We start from the raw sequence: 16,998 nt of genomic DNA, 5'->3' as shown, positions 1-16,998 counted from the left end.
GTAAAACTGTAATGCCCATGGATCACAAATAAACGCCAGCTCACATATAGGTTTTAGGTGTGGTATTTCATAGGAAAGCAGAAATCTTCCCCCACCCCCCCTAAAATCAAATTATGCACACTAAGGGCCTGGGAGGGATGATCCTTCCTGGATTGCAGAGGGAATCAGCAGAAGCCCGAGAGCACGAGGGAAACACAGAGTGAATCTGGTGCAAATTTATTTTTAATTTTGCTGTTTACAGCAGCCTACTCCTCTTTTAAATACCACTCTCTCCTCTTCCTGGGCTGAGACACTGTTTGCTTAGAGATGAAACTCCTGAGCCCAGAGTTAAAACGCAGGCCTTAGGGTCTAAGTATGAATACAGTGACGAGCATGATTCTGGAAGAATATTACCAGTTTATCCAAACCTGAGAAGCAGCAGTGTTTTCTGGAGGGGCAACAAGGCCAATAATAATTGGTAGAATACTTTTTTCCTCTGCAAAATCAAACCCTAATTGCTGCAGTGCATCAGAGTTTAGAGAGCTAGCAGGCACACACTCACATCTACTTTATAGCTCTACGGCCTAGATGGGAAAGAAACGAAATGGCAGTTCAAATACTGTGTCTGTGTCAAATCATTAGGGAGTCTGACTACGAGCTCTTGTTGTTCTGCAGCCAGATCTAGGTTATAAACTTCTGTTCAGATTTTGGCTTGTTAGAGAACATTCTGTCAAAGGCACCAGGAAAAACGGAACTTGAACAATCTGGACAAAGCTGTGGTTTTGTGTTGGGTGGGTTTTTTTTTGTGTGTGTGGTTTGGTTTTTTTTTTTTCTTTAAACCAGTGTCTGGTCTACTCTTCAGAAATAGTTAAGCAGCTAACAGCAGACAGATTTTTGAAGAGTATTTGTATATCTTGACTGAGTTTACAATGAGAATCTAAGAATTCTTCAAGTTTTCTGGCCTCCAATTTTCTCTTCTGTGTGGAAATAAACGACAGAAGAGAAAACTGGTGACATTTTGAAGTCTTTTTGGAAAGAAAGAACAATTTAGCACCATCATTATTATAGACTGTAACACACTAATGAACAGCACGTAATATAAGATTTTTAATAATGTTTGACTTAATTACCCAGATTACTGTCTCATCAGTATTTCATGGTTATCACTGAACACCTTCAATTTACATTCTTAAATAGGTTACTGCGTAAATAAAGTATGCTCAGAGTTCTTGTATGTGGACAGTACTTACATTTAATTACAGATGATCTGGATAGGTTTATAGGTGCAAAATACATTAATATTGTTTACAGGAAAGAAGCTCAACTAGCACTAACTCTGGAATCTAAATGTTCACAACAGCACCGACAGTAGCTCAGCTATTTATTCGAACATGCTTTTCAAAATGTACTTTGGAACGCAGTAGAAAAGAAATTCAAAGAAATGCCAAAAAGAGGGAAGCACAGAAGATCAAAACTCCATAGCAGGTTGGGTCAATAAAATATTAAACTGCAGTTCTTAAATGTAAGTACTAAACCAAGTAGTAGTCTGGTTGGTCTTAAATGGTGTTAAAGCCCTTGTTTTCTAAAGGAGACAGTAATAAGCATTTTGCCTATTCAATCCAATCAAGATTTAGGCATCGTGCTATAAAAGCAAACATATCTGACACTTCTTCTATAACTTTAGCAGTTGGCTTCCCTGCTCCGTGCCCAGCCTTGGTGTCAACGTGGATGAGAAGCGGATTGGTTTGTTTACGGCTTCGGCCCACAACATACTGCAGAGTAGCGATAAACTTCAGTGAATGTAGAGGGACCACACGATCGTCATGGTCTGCTGTGAGAAGCAGCGTAGAGGGATACTGGATGCCATCTTCTTCTGGTAGTTTGATATTGTGAAGTGGAGAGTACCTGAGAAGAGCACAACAGCGTTTACATATTTTTTACTCAACACCAACGAGAAGGTCCTCTCATGCCGAAATCGTCACAATGGCATTTGATAGCACTCAGAATACTGCAGTTCTCAGTTGCCTAAATCAGTATGGCACTACTGGCAACTGATAGGTGGTAGCGGCCACAGATGTCTGTCTCTCTGTCTGTGAGGCAAGTACATTTCTTTAATTTCAGAGAGGCATATGTATATGTCTCACAGAAATGCCAAAAATATCAGGAACAGGCAACGAGGAAACTACAGCAAAAGCTGTTAAGCCCATTGCAGGATCCATCCTGCTGAGAAACAGGGAAATTGAGACTTTTTCCTGGCATACATGTGTAGTCCAGGTCTGCATGTGGATGGCTTCTTCCCATGCAAATTTGAAAACAGTCTCTGATGCCAAAAGTTCTATACAGTTAGTAAATTTGCTCCCTCCAATATTTAGGCCACTTTTGAACATGAACATATGCTGAGGGAACACCATGCAGGAAACTAAAAGGAGAACTGTGAGTTTTCCTGCTTTCAATAGATGACCTTGATTCCCATTTTTTAAGCAACGAATCTAACTTTCAAAATTTGTTTTCTTTGCAGGAGAATTTACATCTTTTAGCTACTGTAACATAACATGAAAGGTGTATTTGCATATCTCAACACAAAGTACTCTCTAGCATTTCAAATTAAATGTAAGTCACAAAGAATTCCATCTAACCTTTTCATACTTCATTTAGACAAAGCTACACCTAGGAAGAATGTTACATTCCTTAAATAAAGAGTAGAATAGTACTTTTCCCCTCCTATTTCATGGCAGGAAATACAGAAGGAAATTCTGCTTTATTTTTGAATTAATTTTGCACTTGAAGGAGTACCCATTAAGTAAGTCCATATAATTTTTAAGAACACGTCACAGTATTTGAATGTCTAATCAGATTCCTGTCTTCCTCATTTTCATCTAAGGAACAATGGAAGTGAATCTACAGACTATGATTTGGTTTGAAAAGCATTTAAATTAAAGTCACTACATACCACTCTATTTGCCTTACATGTTTTTTGGTGTATCTGTAAAGGCAACATCTAAGCAACATTACCTATGTAACTTCCCACATTTGATAAGCAATTGCCAGATGTTGAAAAGAAACACTTCAGGTATTGCCATATAAGATGTTTCTAAAATCATGTGTTGAGATTTTTTGAGTAAGCATGTGTGTAAAGTAGGTCTAGAGTGACTCCTTCCTACAGATGTATTTCTCCTAATCACAGAATGAATTTAAAACTTTGCTTCTACTTTACCTCTTCGGAATATCTGAATTCACAGATACGCAGGCAAGTTTCAGAGTCCAAAATCATTAAGATTATTTGGATCATTTTTAGAACAGTTACTATTTTATTGAAGACCTAAGTTATCTATTGACAAAAGATTAATTATGAAATTTATTAATTGTTTTGTCCACTATATTTACAAAAATGTGCTTGCCACTGAAAGCTTAAATTAGACAACCGGAGGTTTTGAAATAATCTAATTACAATGGGCCCAAGTGATCATCTAGTATTTGGCCTTGACATTATTTTTTTTTAATAAATGCTTTAGATAAGTTAGATCTCAGTGTATCTGTAGCACATACACTTTTTAATATCTAAACACTGTTATATTTCAGATCAGCCAAACTGTTTAGTGTGTCTGAAGCATTCTCCTGGAACACGAACCTTCATTATTAAAGGAATACAACTGCGCTAACAGAAGGTGAGGTTCCATAAAACTATTTTTAAATGATAGCACTTATTCTAACACAGTCATTATTAGCCATATCCGATGTGCAGATAATTTCTGTTCTCGCAGAGCTGACTCTCTCGTATTATTTTTTTTTAAATAATCTTTCCAGACCTCTCAGCAAGGAGTTAAGAAATTAATTAATATCCTGTTATGGTCTACTGCCATTCAACAAATAAATCCCATCCACATTGTATAATATAATTCACAATGGTGATTGCCTCTTCCCCATCATAAAAATTATAATTTATATACTGGTTCACTTGAGAATATTCTGTTGTAACAACCTAAAGAAGTCATTATTCAGAAAGAAAACCTTATGAGTTGTTAAAGCTGCTGGTAGAACAAGGTCTTTGAAAATGCAACCGGTTGACTCAACAGGGCTTTGAAGAGACAGTCTTTCATGCAAAACTGACTTATAAGGAAATGCCGAAATCCCCAAATCCAGTGTGGGAAAGGATGAAATAATTCTTAGAAGAGCTATTGATCATGTCAACCTGGAACAGTTGAGCAGACTAGGCATTTTAACAATCACAGAAGTATTTAAAGGCACTTACTTGCACAGCCATTCAAACTGCTCTTTACAGTCGGAGCAACCGTAGTCAGTGGTCCAAGCATGGCCAATGGTGTACTTGTGGAACTTGAGCATGTCCATCACCCCCACTTGGGCAATAGCACAACCAAAGAGGTCAGGGCGCTGATTAGCACAGGCAGCTTTGACAGGAAAACAACTCTATTAGTATTCAAATCTTAAAGAACGAAGCTCAGCAATGGAAAGTCTACTGCCAACTTCATGAAAGACCAACTTCCAAAAAGCTCTTTTACAAACTCCAAATTTCTTTTTTTTAAAAAAATAAAATGTAAAACTGTTAAGTTAAAACACTGTGAGAAGAAATATAGATTATCTACCCTCAAAAAACTTGAGTATAAAATATCTGATAGAAACCCAACTGCACTGGGAAAAGACTGCCAGTGAATATGAAGTCAAACAGACTTTTAAGCAAAAGTTAAAGCAAATACACAAATGGCTAAAAATTATAACTCCCAAAGATGGTATTTTCAAAAGAGCTTAAAAGCTATTTCCCTGTTCTTCAGGCACCAAACGTGCTGTTCTTTGAAAACTGCCTTCCAAACTAGAAAAATGGGTTTAAAGGAGAAACGCACTTTTAAAATACGTGAGCTTTTGGAATAATGAATTGAAATTTCCTAAATGATTCACTGTCTAACCTTTTAATATTAGTATCAACAAAGAAAAGGGGAAACCCCTCCATTTAGTGATGAAAGGTTTTTTCCATAATTACTATGTAAACCCCTATGAAAAGTGTTTTGATAAAAGCAGACTACTACAAAATCAGAGGAAAACCCTCATTTTAATAAAGCAAATTATGGTTGTATTTTCTTTTTTTATGATGTCCATCTTCCTACTACTGGAAGGGATAATTTAAGAATAATGCTTGTCTCATATATTTTAAACATAACCACAGTAGGCCCATCTAGCTCAGTGTTCAATTTACAAGAATGGCAACTGGCAGATGCTTTGGGAAAAGGCGTTAAGCAAATACTGGGAGCTATTTCCTATTATCAGCTTTTGAACTAGTTGTTTAGGTTTTCCCTGAGTTGGACTTATCTCCAGCCATCCTGTTAAACAGCCATCAAAACACATATCCTCTGTAAATACATCTATTCCCTTTCTTAATGTTTATTCATCTAGTGTTCATCATACCCTGTAGCAATAAGTTCTTCAATTGCAATTTCTGTTGCTTGTTTTAATCTGTTGCCTGGTGATTTTACAAATTCCCCTACTTCTTTGAATTATAAGAAATAAGAGCACTGAGATTGTCACGTAACAACCACAATGAATCCCAGAATCCCTTTGTTAATTCAGAGCTAATCACTGTGCATCCACGCCTAGGTATACTCTTTCCCACATTCTTTTACCTCCTCATTTTTGTCCATTGTGAAAATGGATTGTTTATTCCTATTCTTTGCCTCCTGCTAACCAGGATATTGCTATGACATGACCTTGCTTCCAGCTCAGCAAGAACTTTCTTGCATAGCTTTATGTGAGGGGCCTTGTCAAAAGCCCCGACTCCTTCAAATAGCTCTAATAGATTTGCAAGATGTAACTTCAGCCTGCACAACTCTTCCTTATATGTCAGCTATTATTTATTGGTTGCAATTGGTTTGCCCGCTAGAGGAGTCAGATTTACTCATCTGCAGCTTGTGGATCACCATGAACCATTTAAAAATTGGCAATACACTTGCCCCCTTCTGTTCCTCAGATATTCAGGCTTAGTAGCCTGCAGTTTCACATCGGAGTTCACTTAGGATCTTGCGTGTGCACCATCTGGTCCTGGCAACATGCTACTTTTCATTTGATTTGATTTATTCCAAAATCTCTTCTGCTAATGCTTCAGCTTGAGTCAGCTCCTCAGAGTATTCCCCGTGAAGAGACGCTGGTGCAGGGAACTCCCCACGCTCCTCAGGAGGGAACATCAATACAAATAGACCATTTGGTTCTGGTCTGCCATTATCCTCCGTTAGTGCTCCTTTTACACCTCGCTAACCTGCAAGTCCCACCGATCCTCTGGCCAGCTTCCTGCTTCTGATGTGCACAGAAAGCTTTCATTGCTAATCTTTATATTGGAAGCAATTTGCTCATCAGTCTCCTGTGGTCTGTCAGCCCCTGTCAGAGTTCACACTCTACCCTATTTTCTTCATTTGAATGTGATTGCTATTTTCTGAAGGATGCTATTTTACTTCTGGTCATCTCTGATATGTAACTACGCTAACTCTTCCTGGGTCCTTTCTGAGCCATTTTCATAAGGTATATATATGGCGCCTTAAATAGCTGCCACGTAAAAGTTCTTTATCCTTTTAACTGAAGCTTTTGATCAGATCCCTCCCCTTCATGTTATTTCCTTTTATGAACATAAATTATATTCTATAAGGAAAAAAGCCAAACCAACTACCACAACATTTCATTTTAGTACTTTTTATTTCAGAGTGCCTCTTGAAGCACTGTGAATTGCTCAGAATTTTATAAAAAATTGCCGCTCCTAGTTCTGTAAATAGTTCCTTCAGTAAGAAATCACTTATGGAGACACTCATCCATTCCCACTGCACCCCTTTAATTAGCCGTAATACTTAATTATATGCATTGACAAGCTGTAATCTGGAACAATTTATTTGTGAATTTTACTTCTCTACACATACTTTGAGCTTTAAAACTCAGTACAAAAGTAAGATTTCAAAATCTCAGAACTGTTTGTCTAAGCAAACGTGAGAGGTCAAACCCTGCGTTTTGCACGAAGGAGGTTTTTCAGCTCACAGCTGTGCTGCTCTATGCAGCTTGGGGATCCCACGGCAGGACAAGGAAGTCTTGGTTTGCAGTTGAATGAGGCAAGAGCTCAGGGCTCTGCGCTCCTCAGAGACACCTCCTGTTAGTCAGACTAAAAGGAAACAGTATTTTGGAAGAGTGACAATGCTCTTCCTTGTCAGTTTTTTCTTTAATAAATGAGAACCAAGAAAATCTGGCAGTGGGTCCTTGCACCTGTAGTATGAATTATGCTCTCTAGTGTTGCATGACGAGCTATTGCAAAATTTAGTTCTGCTTTGATGAAAAAGCACTTACAAGAATTCCCTAAATTCACCTAATGCTACCCAGTCAAGGAAAATGCCTATCTGGCTCAACAAGAGCACAGAAATCCAGCTGGATTGTAATCCATCTGCAAGTGCAAGGGAAGGTTTCTAACAACAGATTTTTCAGAGCAGGGAGGTCTAGATTCCTAACACCTGTCTCCTACCAGAATGACGTACGCTCTGCAGATGTCACTCGCTTCCCCAGGGAGTGGAAGGAGCTCAGCTGACTTGTTCAGCCAGAAATACAAGGGTTTTGATGACTAAAAGTGGGTAGGATGAATCTCATCCTGATTGAAACTGAAGCCCATGTAACCATAAAATAGTATTTTCAGAAGCTATGTAACATGTTGAAAGCTTAACTGCATTTCCAAATATATATTTATGCTCACATAAAATTGACTTGTGCAATGCTTGCACTCCCAGTGGCGTGCAAACCCTTTAATCCTTTACCATATTCATCCACTTCTATTGGTGCTCTTATGTACAATGTACAAACACTTCCTGCGACCTGTTAACTGACAAGCATATAAACAGAAAGCAAAACTACAACTTTAGATGTACTTGTTATTTGTCTATAAAACAATTGCTTTTTAAAAATTAGAATGCAGGAATAGCAAAGATGGCTTAGACCAAAGATCCGTAAAACTCCAAATCCTGTTTCTTATGCTGGATGCTAGTTTAATGAAAAATCAAATAAAATAAAATCAATAGAGCCAGTATTCACCAGCAGATAAATAGGGAGGAGTATAAAAAAGAACAGCAAACAAAGAGTGGGCCTCATAAATCTGCTCATTTTCTATAAATCAGTAGTTTATGAACTTGAAATGCTTTTTTTTTTTCTTCTCACATGAGTAGCTCAACTCTGTCATACTGTCACATGCCTTTCATGCTGTTTAAAAAAATCCAAACAAGCCCCAATATTATTCATTTGGGCTTCCTTCTCCTTTAAAAATGGAACAAAATCACCTCCTTTCTTCTACTTATATTCAGATACAGGGATTTAATCAGAAATAAATTTTGTAGCTCTTTAAATACTGCTTAGGCTAGGAGATGTTTTGTGACAAGCTTTTCTGTTTAAGAGGAGGCTATTCATTTCCTTGAATTTAAGAACACAGCAGTGAATTATATGTCAACAAGGTAGGTGCATTTGTAACAAAGTGCTACATTTACACAGTCCCTCAAAAGCTGATGACTTTTTAAAGTAGCTGTACTTGTAATTTTGCATTTCTCACCAGAGACATTCATGATTTTATTTGTGGTCATGTTTTAACTGCACAATGAAAGTAAAGTCAAATCGTTACACGTCCCTGTACAAAGGCTTTAAACGCAGAACTGTCATATTTTCATTTGCCGTCTAAGAACAAGAATGCATGACTACAAAAAGAGTGAACAAGAAACTCTGATGAAGGATTGCAGGACATGGGGTTCTGGTTTATACTACAGACCACACAAAGTTTCCCGACACTACATAACAGAGTTGTGGTTATTCAGTAGTTATTTTGTAATAGTTAGCCTTAAGAAAGATGTGCTATGCAAACAGGAAATTAAGTGCAATTGTATATATTTAACACCTGGTATATATTAAATGCATTGACATTCTGGCAACTTGTGAAAAGAAGATTTCAAAAATTTTTGTCTGGTTACTTTGATTAACCCAGCACTAAACCCAGGAAATACACAAGCAGTTCTTACCAACTAAGAGGCCCCCATTTGAGCCTCCATTAATAGTCAACTTCTTTGGGGATGTGTAGCCTTCCTTGATGAGGTATTTGGCAGCACACTGGAAATCATCAAAGCAATTTTGTTTGTTGGCCAAGATACCACCTAGCACACAAATAAAACAAATCAGTTGATGCCATAAAATCCATTTGATACCATCTCTTCAGAAAAACGTGTGCAAAAATACCTGGGAACAATTCCAGTTTCATGAACATTTTAATAATTGATGCAGCTCAGAAAGACAGCAAAAATGAAAGATTCTTTCAACACAGAGAGGGTATAAGATGGTTCTGTCGATAACTCTGATGCTTTCAGAAACTCTGAATAATACATACCTATACTGTGGAGAGAGTGCCGGGTAACGTTCCTAACCAGTAGAATTAAAGCTAAAAGCTTTGCATTGCAAAATATATACAAAATGACCACATACAATCCATTTGAGGATTGATCTAATGGGACTTTAACAGCGTTAAACTCAGGGACAGTTTTTTAAGGCAATAAAGCTTCAACTTATAAAATAAGCTATATAAAATAAGCACTTCTAATTTCCTGGACATAGAATATGTGGCTGGCAATTAACTTTTTTTTTTTCCTGTTTGTTGTTTTCAAGTCAGATGATATATAGCTATGGGCAAAAAGGAACTTCAGAGTTGCATCTTGGTTTGAAATTTTATTAATTAACTATCAATACAGAAATGCTTAAGATGCTGCCATCCTATTGAGGAAAATTCCAAACGTGATCAGATGTATGATGAATAAATCACCACTGAAATGTAGGTCCAGGTGACATCATTGGTAAGACTTCCAGTTCTCAAAACAAAAAAATCTGCAGGGTGGGATAGAAAAGGAAAAGGACGCTTTCGCCCTACAATCTTTCAACTGTTTGAGCAGAAGAATATTGACCTAGAGAACTCGCAGTTGACCAAATCTCATAATGTGCTTTAGATGCTTGTTTGGCAAGAGACTAAACCTGGCTTCTCCTCAAAGGTTATCCTACCTTAGGACCTGATAAGTTCTTTCTCAGGCAATTAAATGCTAGTAAGAAATGGGAACTAGGAAGAAAATCCTCATACTCCTGTAGCAAAGGCCGTGGTCCAGTCAGGTAAAGGGGCTCAGTGGGTGCAGAAGCAGAACTCCAGTTCCTTCTACTTTGTTTAAAAGCTGGATGTTTATTCTAAACTAATTGTCTAAGGTTCCCACTATGGTCCAGGAACCTCCAGGACAATTAATGCTACCCTAAAATAAGTGAGATGAGCTTTAATCTGGAGGTGTGTCTCTAGTTCCATTGTCCGTCCAAGTGGTCCTAGACATCCAGTTTACACTGGATGCTTCATTTCTATGTTGCAAAAGTTTGGTAAGATAACTCTGACATTTAGTCGTACAGATCTTGTAGATCTTGTAGAACTGGGACCAGTAAATTTTTAATGTTTTATTTTTTAACAAATACACATAATTCTCACATTAACAAGACCATTGAAGAGACATACTGGGACAACAAAAGAGTCTTCAAGTGTGTGGCAATAAAGGAGAAATAAATCTTATTTGAGCAAAGTTCTGGTCTGGTGTAAGGTCAGAATCCTATCTACACAATTACATCTAAGTAAACAGACTTCTTTAATTGCTTCTGGAATTAACAAAGAACAGATATATATCTTATTATGCAACTGCAATACAAGACTTGGATCAAAATTCAGCAGGAAATAGGTGGACCAAAGAAGCATTATCATATTAAGACAAATTTTATTAAAACCTATTAGAAATCAATCGGCAAATTAAAATTAATGAAGGATACTTCATCTTTAGCAATAATATCCTGTATCTGCAAGCATATGTAGCTTCTATTTATGAAACTGTTACATATTTAACTCAATTGTGAGGAAATGACCCAGACAAAAAGTTACCGCAGATGAAATAGTAAAACCAAGACGTAATGATCTGGGAATACCGCTTTGTTTGATAAAAAGTTATTACGGATTACTTCCATGACAAATTGCTGCATCATAAACATTGCTGTTTTGGTGCACTTGCCTTGCTGACAACATATCCAGCAACTTATCCACCAGATTCTTGGGATATGAATAAGGTGTCACCATTAAATAAACATGGGTATGTTACAGGCATGAGTAGGACTTTTTGCAGCTTTTTCCTCTGGTGAAGGGATGCAGAAAATTGTCAACAGTAAGGCAAGTGGACAATCAAAGGATTATTAAGACAAGGACTGGATGGGAAAAACAAGGAGAGAAATACATCGAAGGTATTAAGAAAAGGGGAAAAGAGATTGACAGGGTTTTGTAGGGAGTGACTTGGTTTCCCTGCAGCATAGAAGTTAGCTTAAAAAACCCAAAACGTTCAAATGCCTGCCTACAAGAAATTGGACCCCCTAAGACAGCGTAGAGGGGATGACACCTCACTGCACTTGTGGAGCTGGCTGTTTTCGTATGAACTTCAATCACATTCACTAAATATAAAAACATTTATAAATTGTGCAAAAACAATTTGGAAGAGTTACATTCTGAACTTAAAAGTTCACACCTTCTGTAAAGGTTCTGCAAATGGTTTACTTTTTTGTGTGTGATACCAACAGAGTCTAAATAAGCCAGTGCTGTTGTCTTTGGGATCTAGAATTGAGGGGCCATGTGCACCTGCAAATGATGAAAGAAGTATGTGAAAGCAAGCCAGGTCTGCAATATAGACAGACATTTTTTTGAAAATCAGTTCAAGATAAAGAGCTGCATTTTCAAATCCTTAAGTCTAGGGAACTTGATCTCACTTAAAAAAAGTCAATAATTTTCTTGGGAAACATTGTATTTGTGCAAAACTATTTTTAAGTAGGTAGTAAAAATTAAAACAATCTAATGAAAATCCTCAGATAACACTAGACAACGTACAGATCTAACATATAAGTAAAGAAAAAAATTACTTTTCTACAGAATAAGTAAAAGGAAAAAGGAGATGTGAGCATGGAAGAGGGAGTGAAGAGAAAATGTTGTAATTTTCATTGCTAAACCTGCAGTTTTGTTTGTCTACTTGGACTGGTTTACCTTTGTGCCAGGTCTCTCCGTATTCACCACCACCCCTGATGTTCGCCACTGCTAGAACACCACCTAGGTGTCGCACAAAAATAAGTCTTGACACACTGAAAAAGCAAACAGATAGAGGATTATTTTTAATTCCCAATTTTTAAATCCCTACTGCTTTTATAAAAAAAAAACTTTGATCAACGATGAAATCGTGAATGAAGTCAAACCTGAGTAGCTGGGCTTTTTTCAATGGTTACCCATGGAAATGAAATCTTCTGCAGCCTTGGGAGAGGAAGGAACCAGTGCTGGTCCATTCTTCCTCCTTTAGTTCTGCACTTCGGAGAGTGGCCAGTGGTTCTGCCTAACAAAAGATCCCCCAGGACACGTCACCATTTTTTTTATTATCTTCAAAGCCTTCCATGTGGAGGCTAGAGCTATGCAGTACCACTAGACCCCCACAGCTTTCTGAAATGTTCCTCATCCATGGGTCCTCCGCTTTTTCAGAGAGGAAAGGAAGGCTTAACCCAAATGAAGATAGTAAATTAAGACTTAAGACCAGCACCTGATCTTTGTTTATCAGCAGGTATTTTCAATTTCTGCTTAACGTACTTTTTTTGACCTTTATAAAACTGTGTTTGCAAAGAAAAACTCTGCCTCTACCATTGTTTTGTGCCAGGGTCTGCAGTCAAGTTCTGGCCAATCCCCTTCTTATTTATTTTCCACTTGCATTGCTAAATAGAAAATAAATAGTAAAAAACAAAATTACAGGTTCTGCCTTTCCTAGTATCTCTAGAACCTGCCTGAAAGCTAAAGTAGCATTATTTTTTTTTAAATGCCAAATTGCAAAAGCATCAAAGCTATTGCTATCTTTTAAAAAGGGTCTGAAGTAATTTATATTATATTTAACAATTAAAAACAGAAATAGATCTCTGATCTGTTGAGGAAGCAGTTTAACATAGCAGAAACTGCAGATGGCAAACCATGCATATGCCAAGGAGACCAGTAAAATATGAAAATTTAATCCCAACGAGTCTTTTTTTTTTCCTCTAGTAGGTTTGAATTTCTTATTTACTTGAAATCTTTGCTCATGCAAGAAACCACTGCCTGCAGAAATTAATCCTATTCAACCACAAGAGCAAGGACTGGGCCTTTTTATGTTTAAGTCCCCCTACTGCTTATCAGAAATGTCTTGAAAGACTCTGGTCCTACAGTGTGTCTCATGTGGATGTAGTATCGAAACAGGTACATTTTGCATACCTCCCTAAGCAATTGTCCATGTAATGGCACTTGTTCTTGAGAGTATATACCAAGGATTAAGGAAACAAAAAGAAAAGCAGAAGGATAACTGATAAGAGATTTCTGTATTTTCCTAATCCATCAAAGGCAAAACTTTCCACCTATGCTGATTATCTGTGGCAATCAGATGGCTCAGGAGGCATGAACTATCTCTGTTGCTGTAAAATCAATTCTGAAGTCCATCACTGTGAATTGTATTTTTCTTAGATTGCTGTGGCATACTGATCAGATGCAAGATTGATATTCTATAAGCACACTGGGCAAAGGTCAGAGAGCATTATTTTGTCAAACTCCAGGATGCCTGATTTCGATGGGTTGCTACACAGCTGGTGTGGAGTAGCCTGACAGTAGGTTGTCTCATGAGATTGTGGCTGCTTAATTTTTGATATGTTAGAGCCACAAAAGCTCCCAGAATATTCTGCACTTCTCTTCCCTGTCTCTGTCCCAAACAAATTCAATAGAAACCTTTTGGTCCAAAGTTACTTGATCTCCTAGTAATCAAAGGTAAGAAGTATAGGAATTGCAGGTAAGGTTAAGAACTTACACCTAAACATATGGCCTAAGAATATTTTAAAAATAAAAAATTCCAGAACAGAGTCCATCCTCTTCCATCTGCTGAAAGAAACTGCCTGCCCGAGGGATCAGCATATTTAACCAGCAAAGAATCTGTGAGCAAAACCAAAGTACTGAGTGCACTCTATCCTGTCCGTGGTCTCCTCTAACAGAGATGATACCTTGATGATCATTTTTGGAAGGGTCTAAGTGACTTAGCAGCTCATGGGATATGCGTTACTCTTATTATAGGAAGCTAGTCCCCATTTCCACAAGCAAACAATTTTTCTGTCGCACCCTCAATGGGATAAAGTCCAGAGTTTGGTAACAATCATTATATTGCCCACATTATAGGTAGGTTTAGTATATCTGTGCTCACTCCCAGCAATATTATTGGCATTTAGGCACTTCAGAAAACATTACCCCACATACCTCAACATATACATCTAGTAATGTCACTGCCAATGACAATTAATACCCACCCTGGTATGGTCAGTAGTAAAGTGAGTCAGGACCCTAACTTGACCAATACTTTGAGGTAGATGTGCCTAGAGCTTATAACAAGCTTTCTCAAAGTGACTTTTAAGCTCAAGGAACCAGGTTTTGTAAGTATATAATCAGGACTCATTAACTTCGTTAAAAAGTGAAAATTTCAAGTGATCAGACAGCACAAAATTCAAGTTCCATACACAACCCTGTTACTGCCTCCTGTGTTCTTCCAGGTGGGTTCTCGCTTCCAGATTTGATTTCAAGCGAACTTGGTGTCTGAGTCACAGCGAACTGCCCTGTTGCCCTGGATGCCTAGGAAATGTCTCATTCTGCAGAGGAAAGTCTGGCTCCCTCCTCTTCCCAACAGTCTCTATAGCCTTTTGCTCATTATCCCTATTTTTCCTTCTCTCCTGGGAGGCAGGGTAAAGAAAAAGAGTAAAGGAAAGGCCAACAGGATCAGGAAGGAGCCAGTGGAGGAAGCAGGAGGTAGTTCCTTCCCTGGAGAGCTCCTTTCAGACCCTATCACTCTTAAGGAGCATAACATAAAAAGTAAGAAAACCGGTGTTATTTTTTACAGTATAGAACAACGTGGGAAGCTGTGCTTCAAGGAGCAAGCATTTTTCCCAGGATTACTGACCTGCTGTCAGGTATTACAGCTGACAGGGAAATGCAGGCTAGGGCACTGGTAATGGGGAAAAAATCCTGAGTCACTAGACTCTGTTGCATTCTTGGCTTTTGCAGAGCAGGAGGGAGCAGTAGGAAAGTAACCAAAAAGAGCAATCTTGCGCTCTGCACCCCTGGCTACTGTGCTGCCTGACCCCTCTCTGTGCTTACAGTCTCTCCCTGCACCACCCCTTTGCTTAAAGGCTCGGTACAACCTGGCCCTGTAGCACTGAAACGCAATTTCACAGTCTGCTTCACAATCAGCTGATGCATTAGAAATCACTTCTCCTGTACCCACACAGGGCACATACAGAACAGTGAAGGGAAACACGTGGGTTCCTGCAGGGTAATTAGCTGAACCCGAGGCACTAGCAGTGGGTTTGTGACGGCATTTCCCCAGCAGCTCTCCCAAACCACCGGTGTCGTTTCCACCAGCTTTCACTTGCACTCGCTGTGCAGGCTGTACAATTAATGACAGTGCTCTAGCAAGCACCATACTCAAAATGCTACCAAATGCAGCTCTTGAGTCCAGAGGAGCATATAAAAGATGCATGCTTGCATTCAAAAATAAACCGCTGCTGTAACTGACTTAATGACTTTGGTCTATTATTCTCGTAGTTATTTCTGGATCCTCTAACCTGTTGGTTTGTTTCTATTGCTTTCAGTGAAAAAGATTTTATTTTTATTTTTTGTGCTGGAGAATAAATGAAACGCATCATCGGTTTCTGAATTAAGCAGAAATAAGCTCCCCAAGCCAGAGAGGTGGCTTACGTTAATGGGTGCAAAATACCAGCGAGGAAACATTGTACTGGCTTGAAGAAATACAGGACAGGAACGAACCACTGAAAAGGAGAAGATGGACTGCTTTGTGAAAAGTTAGGAGCGCCTTAACTTCAAATAAAAAATCAGGAATATTTATCCAGGAACTTGTTTGTTTGTTTTAGTAAAGGTAAGCAGGCTACTACTCCGTGCTGTCTCATCTCAGGTTCAGGTGAACGATGTGGCAAGCCTCAGCCGTGACCATCCTGTGGCCGCTTTCTAGCACTTGTGCCTGTGGCAGTGTACAAAAAAAAATGACCGAATTGTGGTGTTGGGCTGTGGCTGGAACAGCACTTGGACCTGGGAACTCCTTGTGCAATACTGCAGTATATAGTGACAGGGGTGTAGTCAAACATTACTTGAATCTGCCAGGTAAAGAAGGAATTGGACATCCTGCCTTTCTGGCATTAATTCACCATTACAATTTCCTTTCCCTGATCTTGCCTGGCTACTTTTGGAACACACTTCCTCACTGAGTACTCAATTCTCAGGTTATTAACCATAAAGATGCATTTGAAGGCTTTGGCTTTTCTTATTTTTCTTTTCGAAAGAGAAAGGCTGAGAAGCGATATGCTGACATTACAGGGAGAGAATGAGGAGGGAGGTGTGGCCAATCGGGTTTTATTTACAGTGTCAGTGGGATAATGTATTTTGATCTGGAGATGATCGATAGTTCTCTGTGCATGTACTTTTAAGGGACTGTTACAGATTCATATTCTGATTTTATGAACTGTGTAATAAAAATTTCACAGGGTTCAGGAAGACATAGGTCACTTCTCCCACCTCCTTCTGACTTCCTCTCTTCTGACTGTCAGCTGCACCATGTTGCTGCTGTTTCCTGGACTCCTACGAGACTCAACTTTTAACTTGCCAAAATGGCAGAAAACCACCCGCTCTGTTTTGTTGGGATAGTTTTCTGCCATTCTTGTGAGGTAGATCAGCTTAGCAAAGGTTTCAGCAAGCACCAGGGCCAATGGATGGGAGGTGGAAGGAGGCACTGTGAGATTCTTTCTCCTTTTGCCAGCAGACAGCTTGTGTCAGATCTGCAGTACGTGAAATTTTACCTTAAATCAATAGATACATAATATTTACTTTAAAAAAGAAAACGTGCTATGTTTTATCACAGT

General features: G+C 38.5%; 1 protein-coding gene across 1 annotated transcript in view; it reads right to left on the bottom strand.

Annotated features, from left to right (window-relative positions):
* Positions 1-245: 245 nt before the first annotated feature.
* The window catches only part of PREP (prolyl endopeptidase), a 111,992-nt gene continuing 95,239 nt past the window's right edge, over positions 246-16,998 (bottom strand). Inside the window, exons 12-15 of the mRNA XM_082480997.1 lie at positions 12,074-12,168; positions 9,006-9,137; positions 4,229-4,385; positions 246-1,884 (exon numbers count right to left, since the gene is read on the bottom strand). Coding sequence (XP_082337123.1) covers positions 1,590-1,884; positions 4,229-4,385; positions 9,006-9,137; positions 12,074-12,168 — 679 coding nt within the window. The 3' untranslated portion in view covers positions 246-1,589. The remainder of the gene's footprint in view (positions 1,885-4,228; positions 4,386-9,005; positions 9,138-12,073; positions 12,169-16,998) is intronic.

Source organism: Vanellus vanellus (genome assembly GCF_965231255.1).
Source record: "Vanellus vanellus genome assembly, chromosome: 3".
NCBI lineage: Eukaryota > Metazoa > Chordata > Aves > Charadriiformes > Charadriidae > Vanellus > Vanellus vanellus.
This window is presented reverse-complemented; position numbering and strand designations above follow the sequence as displayed.